Raw genomic sequence first — 14,977 nt, 5'->3', positions numbered from 1 at the left:
GGAGATCATAGAGAAGCTGCCGATCCTATCTCTCCTTTATGATGCTGGTATAAGGATCATATAGTCTCTTTCTTAAGTTTAAACGATTCCTTAAAAATATTCCTTTTGGACAATGGACAAGCAAATTGATCATTGACTAATATCCTTCAAACCTCCCATATAGTACATCTAGTGTCAGTGTCCAAGTGGTTCTGTAGGAGTTAATAAGCAGCTGCAATTCTTTTTTTGCAGCCTCCAGTAAGTCGACTCATAAAGCATGATAACCAGGATTTTCATATCCTAAACCCATGGATGCTATAGCATCTATCATTGGCTGAAAGTAGGAGGAATTTGCAGCATTCACCGGGATACAAGCATCATAGAAAAAGTGAGCAACAGCTAAGTCTGCTTGACGCCATTTCTTCTTGCTCTGGAGTTTGGCCTTAATAGTGGGCTGAGAACCCTGTTTAGTGCCACTAGGATAATAAGCTCCGACCCCTTAAACAGCCCTTAGCCTTTTGTTTGACGCACCACTACTTTTACTACATCAACCGGCTTGGGAGGAAGAAGTGGAGTCATCACCATGATCCTTGGGAATGTCACCTTCAAACTCATGCACACTACACCCAAAGGGATTTAGAGCTTCCAGTTAATTCATTCTCCTTTTCCTGATCTTGAATTTCCTTCAAATTTTCTGGTATTCTGAAATGGACATTCCCAGGAGCCTTTTTTACATGGTCAAACATCACCCTTTTGTCCAGCAAGATGCATTTTCATTCTATTAATACCTCCACCTTTCACAACTTTCTCACAAAAAGAATACATGTTCATTTTCTTCCCATCACTAGCTCTTGTTCAAAGATGTAAGCCTAGGCTGGATCAGACTTGGTATGAACAGATCGTGCAGACTCTGATTAATGTTTGAGTAGATGACCGTGTGGAGCTAGGAGTGTCCATTATCTGTTAAAAAAAAAAAAAGAAAACATAGCAAATATATAAATATACTACATAGCCGAGGAAAAATTAGACAGAACTTTCTGAAATTTTAGACCTATCAAAAAATTTTAATCAACAAAATAGACATAGTTATCTTAAATTAAACTTAATCAAGGTACAAATTTAAAGTTTAAACTTAGAAGTTAGGGCTAAACAAATTAAATTACCAACCTTTGATCTTCAAAAGAGTATCTTGGACACTATCATGAATTATCTTAAACAGAGTACATAGCTTTTCATTTTTGGGCCTTAAAGAGTAAATCAAACAAAAATAAAAATGGTAGCTTCATAGACAAATATCTTCACAGACCAATTACAAACAAATATGACACAAAAAATGAGGAGGAGAAATAAGCTAACCTTCTTGAAGTGAGATGCAGCAGGAAGAAAAATGTAAAATGAGGCAGCTGGTAGAGAAAGAAAACGTTAAACAAAGCCTTGAAGAGTGAAGACCAGAAGAATGAAGAGAAATGAGAAAGTAAAAACTTAAAAAGAAAGCAAGAAGACTGTAGCTCGAGCTCTCGGCATTGGCAGTGTAGCACACTTTACCTTCTTGTATATTTTGGTGCCCTGCTGAAAAAGTCAAAGTTTCAGCTCATTTTTATAGCCCAAAGCAAAAAGCTGGTCCAACAGTTTGCCCCTTCGTAACAGTTCGATCCCCCATTTTTTACAACAAACAGTTCTACCTATCATGCTGGATCGGTAAGGATGGCAGGTTGCTATTCAACTGGTTGAACCAGCCAGTCTGCACTTGATAACTTTGGATAAAACAAACTGGCTAAGTCCACCAAAAATTTCCCCATTGAATTAAAATTGGAAAAAGAAAAAGATTAAAGCTCCTCTACAGTAAAACAAGTGAAAAATAAAACATTTGCATTCCATACAAAGACATTAGCGTTTGATGGCACCAGAGACATTCAAGTACATTAAAAGCAAAAGCCAAAACAAAACTGCCTTGCTCTCATCTTTTAAAGGTTCAAAAACATTAAGGAACTACACTTAAATTATGTTGGTGATGCTCCCATGATCCCATTTTGTGCTCTTAAGAAAGCCATAGTTGGGCCCAGGGCACTGCGTCTTAGGGCCCTATAGGACCACGAGCTCCTACCTGAACTATCTGTTTGACTCCAACCATCCTCTTTAGAGAGCTCCACCTTCTTTGCACTCAAAGCCTGGCTAATTTCTTCCCACCCATTTACGACACCATTAGCTACCAAAAAACACGACAAGTGAGCACTCAATCACATAACCTGATGTTGAACACACTGAGCATTATTAATACCTTGAGCAAGAGGAGGGGCTGAGACAAGGGCCGCTTCCTTGCTGCCATTTGGTTGTCTATTTTTTAAAACATTTGGATCTTCTGCACAATTTTCACTGATGCCACCAGCAACTGATATTATGGTATTTGAGTTGCCATGCTTGATGAGACGGACATCAATTAGAGAGGTATAATCTATCTGGAAAAGAAAAAAACACTTCGTTTGTTAGCTTTCTGCACTCCTGAAGCAAGCACAAAAAAAAAAAAAGAACAAAACAGCAATCGGAGCTTAGCCTCTGGCATGTAAATTTACAATGGACATGAATTCCAAAAATGTGGGTCCCAAGAAGCCGTGATTCTATTTATATACTCAATCATAATTAAAGCCATTTCTGATCCTGTAACCTTGAATAACTTATGGGGCAGGCATCACTATCTTATATTTCCAGATAACATGATTCAGAAAATAGTTTAATCTACCATGAGAGTTTGAACTATCAAAATGTTCATTCAACATGCATGACAAATTTTCACAAGCACAACTATAATGTCTGAGAGAACATATAGCACAACAACATGTCCAAGGATTGGGCAAGGCTAACCTTAATACTGTATACCTACTTTACAGGCTTGAATTCCAATGTTGTAGATACAACACAAGGAGGGCATTAAAAACAAAGGAATTCCTGATCATATGAAGAGTTTATAATTCGAGTTTATATACCTCTAATGAGCCATCTTCTCCATAAAGGGATGTATCTGATTGTAGTTCAGATTCATCCTCATCTATCTTTTTCTCAGAAGCATTTGGATATTCCGGCACTGGTGTCAGAATGATCCTGTTGGATTCAGCATCATAGTCTGATATTTTCCCAACCTATAGGCAGAAAAATTGGGTAAATACAAAAGTCCATGTCATTAAAATTAGGAACTATAAAGCAACTACAATTCAGAAAGAGCAGTACTCGGAAGGAGCAAAGCTCAGGGGTCCAAGATGATGATAGCTCAACTAAGCGATATGCAACAAAATCTCCCTCCTGCAATATATTAAAAAAAAAAATTAATGCTTCTATCCCTGACGAATATTAATTTGAAACCGATATATGGCATAATAAACACAGTACATATAGAAGAATATGCCACCTTGTTTCACTCAAAACAAAATTATACTCATGGAGAGAGAGAGAGAGAGAGAGAGAGAGAGAGCAAGGAACCTTAGGCAAGCTAGAATAGGGCATAAGCTTGTCAAAGTCCATGTCATCAGTTATGGTTGCCTTTTCCTCAATAGCCACCATTTCGGTACTCACTTGGCTAAAACTTTTATCATCATTCCTTTTCAGAAATGGAGTTTTCTCCTTGCCCCATTTTTGACCCTTCTTCTTGCTGGTTATTCCATTCCATTGAAAGGTTTCCTGACACGACCAAACAACAGAAATTTGACATCAACAAAACCATAGCCGCCATCTGAATAAGCAACTATGTTAGAAAAATAATGCACTGATGAACTGGATTGAGCAACATCCAATATGATGATGATAATAACAATAATGCACTGTTAGCGGGATGTGCCGAAATAGCTGATTTAGCTCTACTTTCCTCTGTTTCAAGTAAACAGTGAACAAGCATGCAACAGCCTGGAAAGAAATGAAAATAAGCTATGTAGATATTTGTAAATGAAATATTGCAGGAAAAATAATATGATATAAACAAATAAGCTAAAACACTAAAATCCCCCTCCTTCCAAGATAAGATCACTTTGTGGAGAAAAATCTCTTTGTCCACCCTCACTCTTTAACCCTATTTGCCGCTGGCTGGACCACCTCTCCCGACCAATATTTCAAAAAGAGGGAGCCACAATGAAGGTCACAAAGTTCATAAAATTATCCATAAAACATACCACTGAAATTTGACTTTGTTGGACAGCTCGCTCTGCATCTTCTGGAAAACAATAACGCATGTCAAACACACTGTCAAAGGTATCTCAACCTCTATGTTGCAATTCCAGATTATGAAACTCTAATATCACCCAGCTAAGCCTCAAGAACCAGAAAGAGATAGAACCAAAACCTGTTTCCAGGGGCTCAAAGCGAATATGTCCAGGCCTAATTACTACTGGAACCATGTAATCCTTGACACTGCTATTGCCAACTGGTTGAAGATGTTCTTCAGAAACTTCGAGATTCTCTTTTGCGGGTGATTGCTGATTATCTTTCCCAAGCAGCTGTTTGGAAGGCAGCTGCAAGTCAAATGAAACAGAATTATCATCTAAGTCAATAATGTATGAGTTTCTTTTTTCTAAAAGCATATAGCTAAGGACAAACAAACCATGCAACTGATTTATTAGTTTGACAATTTATGGCTTAGAAAGCAGAGTAAGAAATAATGCACACAAACAGCTGCACACGTTCATGCATTAGAACATGTAAGCTGTAACCTTCAGCTTACTATAAACAGGAACATATCATTCCAACTCTTAATTACATCCATGTATCATCTGCATACTAAGCAGATAAGAACAACAACACAGAAAAAGTGCATATATTACAGTCATCCATAGTAAACTAGAAAACATCTGAATTGTCAACTTTAATAACGAATGTGCAAGCATTATTCATTATTAGACCTGATTGTGTGTAGACCAAAATCTTGACCTTAAAAGCCCAAAAGAACTAGACAATATTTATAAAGTCTGAAATACCTTTTCCTTTTCAATTATGGCCTGCTCCCTCAACCATCGCCTTTTGGCTTTTTTACGTCGTGCGCTTCTGCTAGGGGGCTGGAAAGTAAAAATTTAAACAAAAACTACAGTGGAGTTAGAATTTCAATACAGATAAAGCAGTAAGCAAGCACAGTTGACAAACCTAAAAACTATGATATTATTAAGCAATTAAGAAAGTAAAATTCTAAATTCAATGCCGGGAACATTAGTCATCTACATTGAACCACCATATATGAGATGGTTGAGTGCATTAGGTAGCTGCACGGGCTTGGGTCTATTGGTCCTGCTAACGATGACACCAACTCTTCATGTAGATAACACAACTTTATAAACCAATTCTCTAAGAGATATGACACCATCTCAGACATGACCGATTCCTCATTAGAAACTACTAATCAAGTCCATTCAAAACAATAACATCAATCAAAACCTTTTTAGCTTCACTGGTTGTCTGAGATACAACCACACTCCCTTTGCCAGTTTCTTGAAGCTGGGGGAACCTGCAAAACAGAAACATGCAAATGAAGAAATATTCTTCCACAAGCCAATAAGGGAGGCAAAGACAAGCTATTTAAGTTAATCCACACACAAGCAGTTTGCAGAAAAGATGAACCAAATCATTGCAAATGAGGGACAGAAAATTCCAAAATATTTAAGTACTCAAAATTTTCAATCTATCTCTCTTATAATATGTTGTAACTACCCACATTACCAGGATAGAAATTACCTTCCCACATTGGTATCATCATCACTACTTTCATCAGTTTCAGGGTTGCTTAACTTATCTGGTTCTCCCTGTATATCAACTGGATTATCCTTCCCAATAACCTTTTCTTCGGGGAGAACAGTTCGCTGATGAGAGCTTTTGCTTTTCTTGTGATGGACATCATTTCCATTATCTACAGAAACAGGAGATTTTCTGGCCCTAGACAGTTTACTTTTCTTCCTCCTGTAATATAAATGTAATTAACAATGGAAATTAAAGATAGTAAGCAATTACCAGTGCAGATATCTAGTAATTTAATAAATCAATAAAAATACAGTTTTCATGAGACTGGGTAAAGTAACTTACTTAGGTCTGGGAAGCTTCTCCGATGCCTTTCTTTTCTTTGAAACAATGTTTTGAATTGGAGTGCTTTCCACATGTTCCTCATTCTCCAATGGCTCGAGTTCTTGTTCATCTTCTTCCGGTTCACTTTCATATCCCCCAGTTTGCTTGTCAAACTCCTTACTGGCTAGAAGCTTCACGCCTGTATTCACAGGCGGTTGCTCTACTATTTCTAATTCTTCCAAAGAATTCAAACCGTCACCTACCTTAATAATCTCAGTCCGCTTACCTCCTTTTTTCTTCACACTATTTGCAAATTAAACAAAAATAATTACAAAAAGAGCACAGGCATACACCAACATACACACAAAAAAAAAACATATTTATAAATAAACTAACCTGATAATATCTTTATCTTTGAAAATACAAGTTGACTCGAAAGGTGGCAAAACAAAGCCGTCCATCTGCGATGAAAAATTAATGCTATAACAAAGCACAAAAATTATAAATTAGGGCATGAAGAAGCAAGAGAGAAACAGGGAGAGGCTTACGGAAAGGATGAGGCCGTGCGGGCAAGATCTGTGGAGGTGGAAAACGTAGAGAAGATGAGAGGAAAGATCCAAGATGGTTTGGTGTTGGGGTTTAAGGAGAATCCAGCTTCGCTTTAGTCCTTGTTTCTTCTGTGACTTGTTCAGAATGTTGCGATCCTCGAACAGCAAACGGAGCCTTGTCGTCTCCATTTTGTGAGGACTGAGGATTTTTGCTGCAAAGTCAAATGTTCATGCTATTTGGCCTTCGCTTCTTAAACCCTCTGCTATGGGGGTTTCGTGGTTTTTCTAATGTGAGTTAGCAACTGTCAGACTGGTCCGAGTCAGCTCAAATTTTACTACAGCGGGTCGGGCAGTGGGTTGGGTCGTGGATTAATTTAATTAGTACCCGATATTCGTAACTAAGACCCAGAAATGACAGTTGCCAAAATCTAACCCATCAATTTCACTTATTTATTTCTTGAATCAGTTAAGAAAATTTAAATAAATTATTATTTTTATTATGTATAATTAAATTTTAATAATTACAAATTAATTAATTATTATTAATCAAAATATATAAAAAATACCATATGATCATTTTTAACTATATAAAGACATGTTGTATCAAAGATTCTTCGAATGCTCTCCATTTGTAGGGCAGGATTACCACAACACGAAATGGGCCGGTTACTGTCATTACACCTTGTGATCTTTACTGGTGTGTTTCACCATCTCCAACTTATGGGAAACTGAACGAAGGGATGGGCAATCTAGCACCAGAACACAGAGACATTTTAGACACCAAACAAATACATTATATAGGAAAAACTGAATTAAAACCCATCCATCATTGCTGAGGAAATCCGCCACAATTTGCATTCGCTTTCAATTCACTTTCAACAGCATAGTTGAACATTTGAAATTAAGCATTTCAAAGCCATCACTCCCAGATGAAAATTATAGTGAAGATGGGATTGCATAGTTTGCTCAGTTGCATATTGACAGCTGCTTACACATGTTTTACCAGTACACAGATGTGAATGAATAAAAGCATCTAATCATCACCATGGTCAACAATCTTATAGTTCATGTTGAGCCAATAACATAACAGGAGATCACGGCTGAAGAAAAGTGTATTTCATGTAGTAATTGTTTCATCGCACAGAAAGGTCTCATCAATTTCTCAACCAGGTAAATTCCTGAAAGACTACATTAAATTGAAATCAGTACAACGCCACCGCTATTTGCCAACTGATGAGGTTTAGCAAAAATAAAAAATAAAAAATAAAGTTTGCATGATCCTTAATTCCATAAGAAAATGAAAATTTTTCTGCAAAATCACCAGCAACTACACCAAAGCTGTCCTCATAGACCCCTGCATATTTAAATAAAGTTATCAGTACCTTAGACATGAAATGCAAAGCAAGAACCAAAGGAAAGATCTTTCAGTTGGACGTGATCAAAGTCTATGAACAAGACATAAGAGTCACTGCTCATCAGGAATGAAAGCCAAAACTTAATTTTGAGAAAAGACTACAAATTCTTAAAAACCAATCCTTTGTACAAATTTTGATAGTGCAAAACTCTAGCTGCAGAGAAACCCGCAGCAAATCTCATCAATCTATAACCTCTCCATCTATCTATAATCTATTACCTATATCTTTATCTACATTCATTTATGACCTATAATCTATATGTATAATATAAGATAATTGCGTGTAAAATTTTTTATTGACAAAAAAAAAAAAAAAGAAGATTTTTTCTTCATTTAACTTCTAAGTTGCCATTTGAATAATTTTTTATTACATTTCCAATTTTATTTATAAATTGATAGTGATAAGATTTATCTTATATATGATAAAATTTCTAATTCCATTGAATCACTTCCATTAGAAAATGATTTGGTTGGTTTAGAATTCTGTGTTCAATATATTTCTAAATTGTAGCATTTATCTATAATTATTATTTTTAAAAAAATACAAGCGTTCATGTGCATTACAACAAATACTAGCCTAAAAGGAAAAAAATAGCATTCACATCTCCCCAAATCAAAGAAGCACAGAGTTTGAAACATTGAAAATATTGACAGGAAACCAAGAACATAGTGGTAAAAGATAGTCACTTAGGTCATCCATAGTCTATCTTTTTCTTTAGCTTCTTTTAAGTATAGCTATCTAAGCCTTGTACTATCAATGAAAGAGAATTAAAAAATTTTAGGAACTGAAAGAAGGTACCTGACTTTCTTGATGAGGATAGTTTGGAGCTTGCGAGCAAGCTCCTGCGATCGAATCTTACGCTCCAGATTCTTGCGTGCCAAAACTCGCTTCTCCGAGTTCTTAACGTGATGAGTCTGTTCCTGCTTTATCAGCCGCTCGATTCCGCTCGATTGCATCTTCCTCTGCATCAACACCAACGCGCGCTCCAAGTTCCCGTTCCTTACCTTCACCCGTATCCCTCTCCATTGCTGAATCTGACTAGGATCACGACCCAGAGAGTTAACCCCCTGACTCGCCGGAGCAAAGATAGTAGCACTAACTCGCCTGGCTATAGCGTTCATTTCTGCAATACTTTTTGGTACGATTTGGGATTTCCCCTTCCCCTGTGTGAATTATTAGGGCTTATATTGATTTATTGTTAAATTTTCAAATGAAATGACTAAAATGCCCTTAATTAATGAAGGTAATTTCACCCACGTTTTTCGATATTGGCAAGTTGATCTGTACACCATGTGGCCTCTGCAAGAACTTGGTTTTGTCCCTCGAGTGTCTTACCTTCACCGGTCACCAAAATCCTACTCGAGGAAGCGGAAGCAGAGCTTTCGAAAGCTGGCTTACAGTCCGAAGCGAGCCATGGCCGAGCTAAGGCACTCGAGCAGCTCGCTCGGGAGCCGAGCCTCTTCTTCTCCAATGAAACGTGACGAGGACGCCTCTCCTCTAATCCACGATCACATCCCTCAAGATGACGACGACGATCACCCTCGCCATTCTGTACGAGATCGTGACCGCTCGTTTTGGTCGCAACTTCACTCCTTCTTCCCTTTCTTTAACGATGATCCTAGGGTTTCTCAACATGGCTCCAGGATCTCGCTTCTCTTGCTCCTTTTCGTCGCCATTGCCGGATTGATCTCCCTTTTCTCGATCTTACATCGATTAGTAAGAAAGCAATTTACTTTGTTATTAAATAGTCGAATTTCTGAGTATTTTTCTAGATTTTTTTCTTCTTTATGTTGCTTAGGATTTTCAGATTTTAAAAGATTTTTATTTTTTTGCAATAATAATATTATTAATTTATGAGATTTTATTTTTCAATTGGAGTGAGCTAGGTGGTGAAGTGTAATTAAAGATTAGCTTATTGAAGTTTTTTTTTTAATAGAAATTGTGAGGGAAGGTCAAATTTCTTCTTGGATTTTAATTTGTTACTAATACTAATGCCTATGTTAATTTGTTGTAGAATTCCCCGTATTTGTGTAAAAAAGATGGCATTGTTCTTCACTGTCCGCGTGTAAGCTTCTGTTGGATCTTGTTCTGATTGTTATTATTTTTCTTACTTCCTGTTGCATTGGTGGCTTGCGCCATTTGTAAGTTGTTTTTTATGCTTTCTAGGTGAAGGAGAATCCTTCACTTTGGGAGAATCCTTTTTCTGCAACTACTTCTTGGAAGCCATGTGCCGAGCGCCGCGATGGTGGAATATCAGGTATCTGTAGTTCCTTTTTAGTACTATGTGTTTGCTATCACCCACATTTGGTGAAATGCATTTATGAAATTGTTTGTTACTGCTGAATGTGTCCTACCTTGTGTTATGGGTTGGAGAAAGCAGTTTAGCAGAAGATTATATTATCATATGGCTTGCTTCTACAATTTGTATATTTTCTCAAGATAGAGAAATGCTGAAGTTTATGGTTATAAAGGACTAGTTCACTCTAAACGTTTTCAGACATGTTAACAATTACATTCCTGATATGTGTTATCAAGTTGTTTCATTTTCATGTGCATTTAATGACAGCTTAGGATAGTGACTATTTTAACCATTTTGCAGACCTTCCTCCTGAGAATGAAACAAGTGGTTATATTTTTATTCATGCTGAGGGTGGTCTAAATCAGCAAAGAATTGCGGTATGGATCCTGTTTCCAGTTTTCATGTATCAAGTGTATTTTATGGAGTTGAAAGAGGCCACAAGTCTTTTTTAACTGATTAAGTTATAAAATTACTAATATTTATGTTTGGCCTAACTGACTTGAAGCCTCACCTTGAAATTTGAAATTGTCATAATCAATTCTTTTTTTGAAAGGCAAGTGTCATAATCAATTATATTGGCAACTTAATGACTGTAACTAATTATGTAATAGAGAGTCTACAATTACATTATATTTTTGACTTTTTCTTGACCTATTGTGTCCTGGGGACTTCCTTTGGAGTACATTCAAATTCTTTTGATACAAGTAATTGATATGAACAGAAAACAATGATGGTTATAAGCACATCAGTGCCTAAGATCAGAATCTGTAAATAAAGTGCTTCTGAAAGTACTTTTCGTGCTTGGTTCTGTCATGATTTGTTGATCTAGTCATTGTTCTATTCTTATTTTATCATTACCAAACACCTTTGAATCGTCCTAAAAGTGGAACTTTCGCTGAATGATTTCTGAAAATTCTACTGATTTGGTATCTTTAATGGCCAGCAACAAACTTGTGAACTTATTACATATTCCATGCAGATTTGTAATGCAGTTGCTGTGGCCAAAATTATCAATGCAACTCTTATATTGCCAGTGCTGAAGCAGGACCAGATTTGGAAAGACCAAACGTGAGATTTCTTGTCCAATAACCTCATGCATGCTGTTGGTCTTGTGCACATGATTGTTATAGCCATTGTAACATTAGTCCGTTTATGGATAGGTAAAAATTAAATAAATACAGTGAAAAGAAGTGACTGAGATTATTACTGTAGCAAAAAGACATGTAATTATTATACTAGAGCTTCCCGACCTTAATACAGATAAATCATATAGAAAAGAGTATTTTTCTTATAACTAAGGTGGTTGGAATTATATTTTAGTCTGGCTATAGTGCCTTTGTGTCTCTCATATCCAATGTTTTTAAAGCTCCAATAATGCCTAAAACCTACATGGATTAATGTAGTATGTATTAACATCAAATTCTTAGTCATTAATTAACAATTGAAATATCTAGGTGTATTATTATTGTTTTCTCAATCAAGTTAACTGAGGTTGGCTTACAACATTGTGAAGCTGCCTAGTTTAATATATATATATATATATATATATATATATATATATATATAGCAGTACCTCTAGGTTAAATATGTTCATGCATTGAACTGAAATTTCAAGCTCGAAGCAAACAATAGGTTGGTGAAAATTCTGAGTTTCTTTTGCTGCTAATTAATCACTTCATGGACCTTAGTAAATCACTTTGTTGCATTACTTACCATCTAACTTGGCAACTCTAATTCCTGCTTTTGTTTTTAATATATTTGTAAAATTGTCTGCAGGAAATTTGAAGACATTTTTGATGTTGATCATTTCATTGACTACTTGAAGGATGATGTGCGAATTGTTCGTGACATACCTGAGTGGTTCACTGATAAATCAGAATTATTTACAAGTATAAGGTGATTTTTTCATGTTTCTCTATGTTGTCTCTGCTGGATATATGCAATATAATTAGCCAGATTTCAACTGCCAATTTAGAAGCTGTCTTGCTTCTGTTGATTTGCTTCAATCATGATGGCATCCTGATATTCCTCAATATTGTGAGTATGACCTTATTATTGGCATGAAGGCCTCGGAGACACAAGCTAGAGGTGGGGGAGATGCGGGTTCTCTATGGGACTTTGAATGATTGGGACATATGTCGTAATGACTTTTAACAGACAGTGTACCAGATTTTTTTTTTATTTCGTTATTTTAGACTAATTGACAGAGTTATTTAATATTATTTTATTTAAGTTTAGAACAATAGGACCTTGTTGCCAATTGTCTTGAAAAAGGAAATGTTAGAATAGTATGTTGCTTATGCCTCAGTTCATGTTTATTCATCTTAGACCTTCATCTTGCTGCATGTGTGTCATATTCTGCTTGGAGCTTGTAGCCATTCGATCATAGGCTTTATTTGGTAATAATGTCTCTGGACTTCAAACATGACATGAGAATTCGAGAATTAATAAAGTATTACATGACATGAGAAATTGAGAATTAATAAAGCATTTTTCATAGACATTTATTCAAGCTTTTTGTAACTGGAATTGTTCTCATTGAGAGATTTTGTGATGTGTAATAGACGGACAGTGAAGAACATTCCAAAATATGCACCAGCTCAATTTTACATTGACAATGTGCTACCTCGGATCAAAGAGAAGAAGATAATGGCCCTAAAACCTTTTGTTGATAGACTTGGGTAAGTCATGGATGTTGTAGATCTGTGTTATGACAAAAGGTTTCTTTTTTAGATAAGAAACTTGGGCTCGGGTTGTTAACTCTTTTATTCTCCTTTGTATTTCTTTCCTTATTTCTCTTGGGTATTGGTTCAGGTATGATAATGTACCTCCAGAAATCAACAGGCTAAGATGCAGGGTCAATTATCATGCTCTTAAATTTCTTCCAGAGATAGAGGAAATGGCAGATTTATTGGTCTCAAGGATGAGGAACCGCACAGGGAGTCCAAATCCTTACATGTATGTAATGTTTTCAGTTAAGACTCTGCTAATATGCTGAATTGCTGCTATTTCAACTCCAAATTAACTATCAGTTCATTTCATTCAGGGCTCTACATCTTAGGTTTGAGAAAGGAATGGTGGGCCTATCATTCTGCGATTTTGTTGGGACTAGGGAAGAGAAAGCTAGAATGGCAGAATACAGAAAAAAAGAATGGCCTCGACGGTACAAGGTGACTTAGAACAACTTGCTTTTTCTGCTTGTTTGTTTAGTAAGAGCCAAAATTTGGCCTGGATTATGTCTCATCTCTGTAGTGCCTGGGAATGCAGAATGGATCTCATCTCTGGCAGCTGGCACTACAGAAGCGGAAGGAGGGACGGTGTCCTCTTGAACCTGGGGAAGTGGCAGTGATTCTTCGGGCAATGGGTTATCCGAAGGAAACACAGATTTATGTTGCTTCTGGCCAGGTTTATGGTGGTCAGAATCGGATGGCACCCTTAAGGAATATGTTTCCAAATCTGGTATGTGCTTTTTTAATCTTTATTATCTGTGAATGCTAGAAAATCTTCTTGTCTGGAATAATTTTTCCATATCCAAATACAATATTACTTGACATCTTTTAAAGTATTTGTCACATTTTTTATTTTTTTTGTTCAAGTTTATAGCATTTTATCTATCTGGGGAGTTTCTCGTGCTGTGCTACTGTCCCTGTACCATATTTTATATATATATATGTGGGAGTGATAAAGCTGTATACCTGTTCTGATCTGTTAGTTAACAAACAGGAAATATATCCAAGATGCTGCAATGCATGTAGTTAGATTTGACAGGAATTGATGCATGGGAAACTGACTGTCATGTTTTTTCCTTTTCTATTGTTTTTGTGAAAATGAGTCTTTTTTTTTTTTTTCGCAAAGTTAAGATTCTCAAGGCTTTAAACAGGTTACCAAGGAGGAGTTGGCCAGTAAGGAGGAGTTAGCTGTTTTCAGGAAGCATGTAACAAGCTTGGCAGCACTTGATTTTTTGGTCTGCCTAAAGTCTGATGTGTTTGTGATGACCCATGGAGGCAACTTTGCTAAACTGATTATCGGGGCAAGAAGGTACATGGGTCACCGTCAAAAATCCATAAAACCAGACAAGGGGCTTATGTCTAGATCTTTCGGGGATCCTTACATGGGGTGGGCAACTTTTGTTGAGGATGTAGTCGTGACCCACCAGACCCGAACGGGATTGCCAGAAGAGACCTTCCCTAACTATGACCTTTGGGAGAACCCCCTGACTCCTTGCATGTGTAAAGCCTGATAGCACGTATGTCTTTTCATTACTTATATTTATTTTTGAGGAGCTTCGCTGAAAGGAAACTGCATATCGGCATTTGACAAATGAAAATTCTTTTATCCACAAGCTATAAGGAGGGAAACTAAGCACGGAGAGCATCCAATAAAGTTGTTAGCCTGGAAGAGTAAGAGACATGGGATCGGGTGCAGAAAGGTAGTGGCCTTTCAGACCGGGTTGGAAGTTGATCTCGTGAGGGCTGCCCCTGCAGGGACACCCGGCACTAGCAGTTTTGTCTCCATAAACAACATATTAAAAATTTTAACATATATGTCCCTTTCTTTATCTATCGATTTTAGCATATTTCATATTTGTCACAAAACAGTAGATGACTTTGTATCTTCCAGCATCAGGACGTGGGTGTAAAATATTAGTGAAATTTACAAGAATTTTATTAACCTTTTGAAGGAGAAATCATTTTCTTATGGAAGGGCTT

The 14,977-nt window shown here is 36.6% G+C and overlaps 3 protein-coding genes across 5 annotated transcripts; 1 reads left to right on the top strand and 2 right to left on the bottom strand.

Moving 5' to 3' along the window:
- Positions 1-1,831: 1,831 nt before the first annotated feature.
- Positions 1,832-6,882, bottom strand: LOC18609596 (sphere organelles protein-like protein). 2 transcript variants are annotated; one of them, XM_088803355.1, is made up of 13 exons: positions 6,555-6,882; positions 6,403-6,467; positions 6,028-6,309; positions 5,683-5,904; positions 5,386-5,455; positions 4,935-5,012; positions 4,304-4,472; positions 4,134-4,171; positions 3,451-3,648; positions 3,202-3,273; positions 2,961-3,113; positions 2,258-2,435; positions 1,832-2,185 (listed from the first exon to the last, which is right to left on the bottom strand). In XM_088803355.1, exons 1-13 carry the CDS (start codon positions 6,741-6,743, stop codon positions 1,980-1,982), a joined length of 1,920 nt encoding a protein of 639 aa, XP_088659481.1. In that variant the 5' UTR covers positions 6,744-6,882; the 3' UTR covers positions 1,832-1,979. The 2 variants fall into 2 exon arrangements, with proteins under 2 accessions (XP_088659481.1, XP_007044843.2); XM_007044781.3 differs by having other exon boundaries at positions 4,134-4,174; positions 6,555-6,877.
- A 773-nt stretch (positions 6,883-7,655) lies between these two features.
- LOC18609595 (Ribosomal protein S21 family protein) lies at positions 7,656-9,128 on the bottom strand. Its single transcript, XM_007044779.3, has 2 exons — positions 8,768-9,128; positions 7,656-7,908 (listed from the first exon to the last, which is right to left on the bottom strand). The coding sequence occupies exons 1-2, from the start codon at positions 9,088-9,090 to the stop codon at positions 7,899-7,901; spliced, it is 333 nt and encodes a 110-aa protein (XP_007044841.2). The 5' UTR covers positions 9,091-9,128; the 3' UTR covers positions 7,656-7,898.
- A 126-nt stretch (positions 9,129-9,254) lies between these two features.
- LOC18609594 (O-fucosyltransferase family protein) lies at positions 9,255-14,955 on the top strand. Of its 2 annotated transcripts, XM_007044778.3 has the most exons (12): positions 9,255-9,685; positions 9,984-10,034; positions 10,136-10,226; positions 10,569-10,645; positions 11,248-11,336; positions 12,045-12,164; positions 12,833-12,949; positions 13,083-13,226; positions 13,315-13,438; positions 13,536-13,727; positions 14,149-14,514; positions 14,612-14,955. In XM_007044778.3, exons 1-11 carry the CDS (start codon positions 9,260-9,262, stop codon positions 14,506-14,508), a joined length of 1,791 nt encoding a protein of 596 aa, XP_007044840.1. In that variant the 5' UTR covers positions 9,255-9,259; the 3' UTR covers positions 14,509-14,514; positions 14,612-14,955. The 2 variants fall into 2 exon arrangements, with proteins under 2 accessions (XP_007044840.1, XP_007044839.1); XM_007044777.3 differs by having other exon boundaries at positions 14,149-14,955.
- The last annotated feature ends 22 nt before the right edge of the window (positions 14,956-14,977 follow it).

Source organism: Theobroma cacao, chromosome 2, assembly GCF_053813885.1.
Source record: "Theobroma cacao isolate CCN51 chromosome 2, ASM5381388v1, whole genome shotgun sequence".
NCBI classification, from domain to species: domain Eukaryota; kingdom Viridiplantae; phylum Streptophyta; class Magnoliopsida; order Malvales; family Malvaceae; genus Theobroma; species Theobroma cacao.
The sequence above is the reverse complement of the archived record's forward strand: the minus strand, read 5'-3'. Positions and strand labels throughout refer to the sequence as shown.

Coding starts and splice junctions, on each gene's coding strand:
- LOC18609594 (XM_007044778.3), top strand. CDS start 9,260: ATGTGGCCTCTGCAAGAACTTGGTTTTGTCCCTCGAGTGTCTTACCTT. Junction 10,227..10,568: donor CCGCGATGGTGGAATATCAG/GTATCTGTAGTT, acceptor ACCATTTTGCAG/ACCTTCCTCCTGAGAATGAA. Junction 13,728..14,148: donor GGAATATGTTTCCAAATCTG/GTATGTGCTTTT, acceptor GGCTTTAAACAG/GTTACCAAGGAGGAGTTGGC.
- LOC18609596 (XM_007044781.3), bottom strand. CDS start 6,743: ATGGAGACGACAAGGCTCCGTTTGCTGTTCGAGGATCGCAACATTCTG. Junction 6,468..6,554: donor CGCACGGCCTCATCCTTTCC/GTAAGCCTCTCC, acceptor TTTTCATCGCAG/ATGGACGGCTTTGTTTTGCC. Junction 3,649..4,133: donor AACAAAGTCAAATTTCAGTG/GTATGTTTTATG, acceptor TGGTCGTGTCAG/GAAACCTTTCAATGGAATGG.
- LOC18609595 (XM_007044779.3), bottom strand. CDS start 9,090: ATGAACGCTATAGCCAGGCGAGTTAGTGCTACTATCTTTGCTCCGGCG.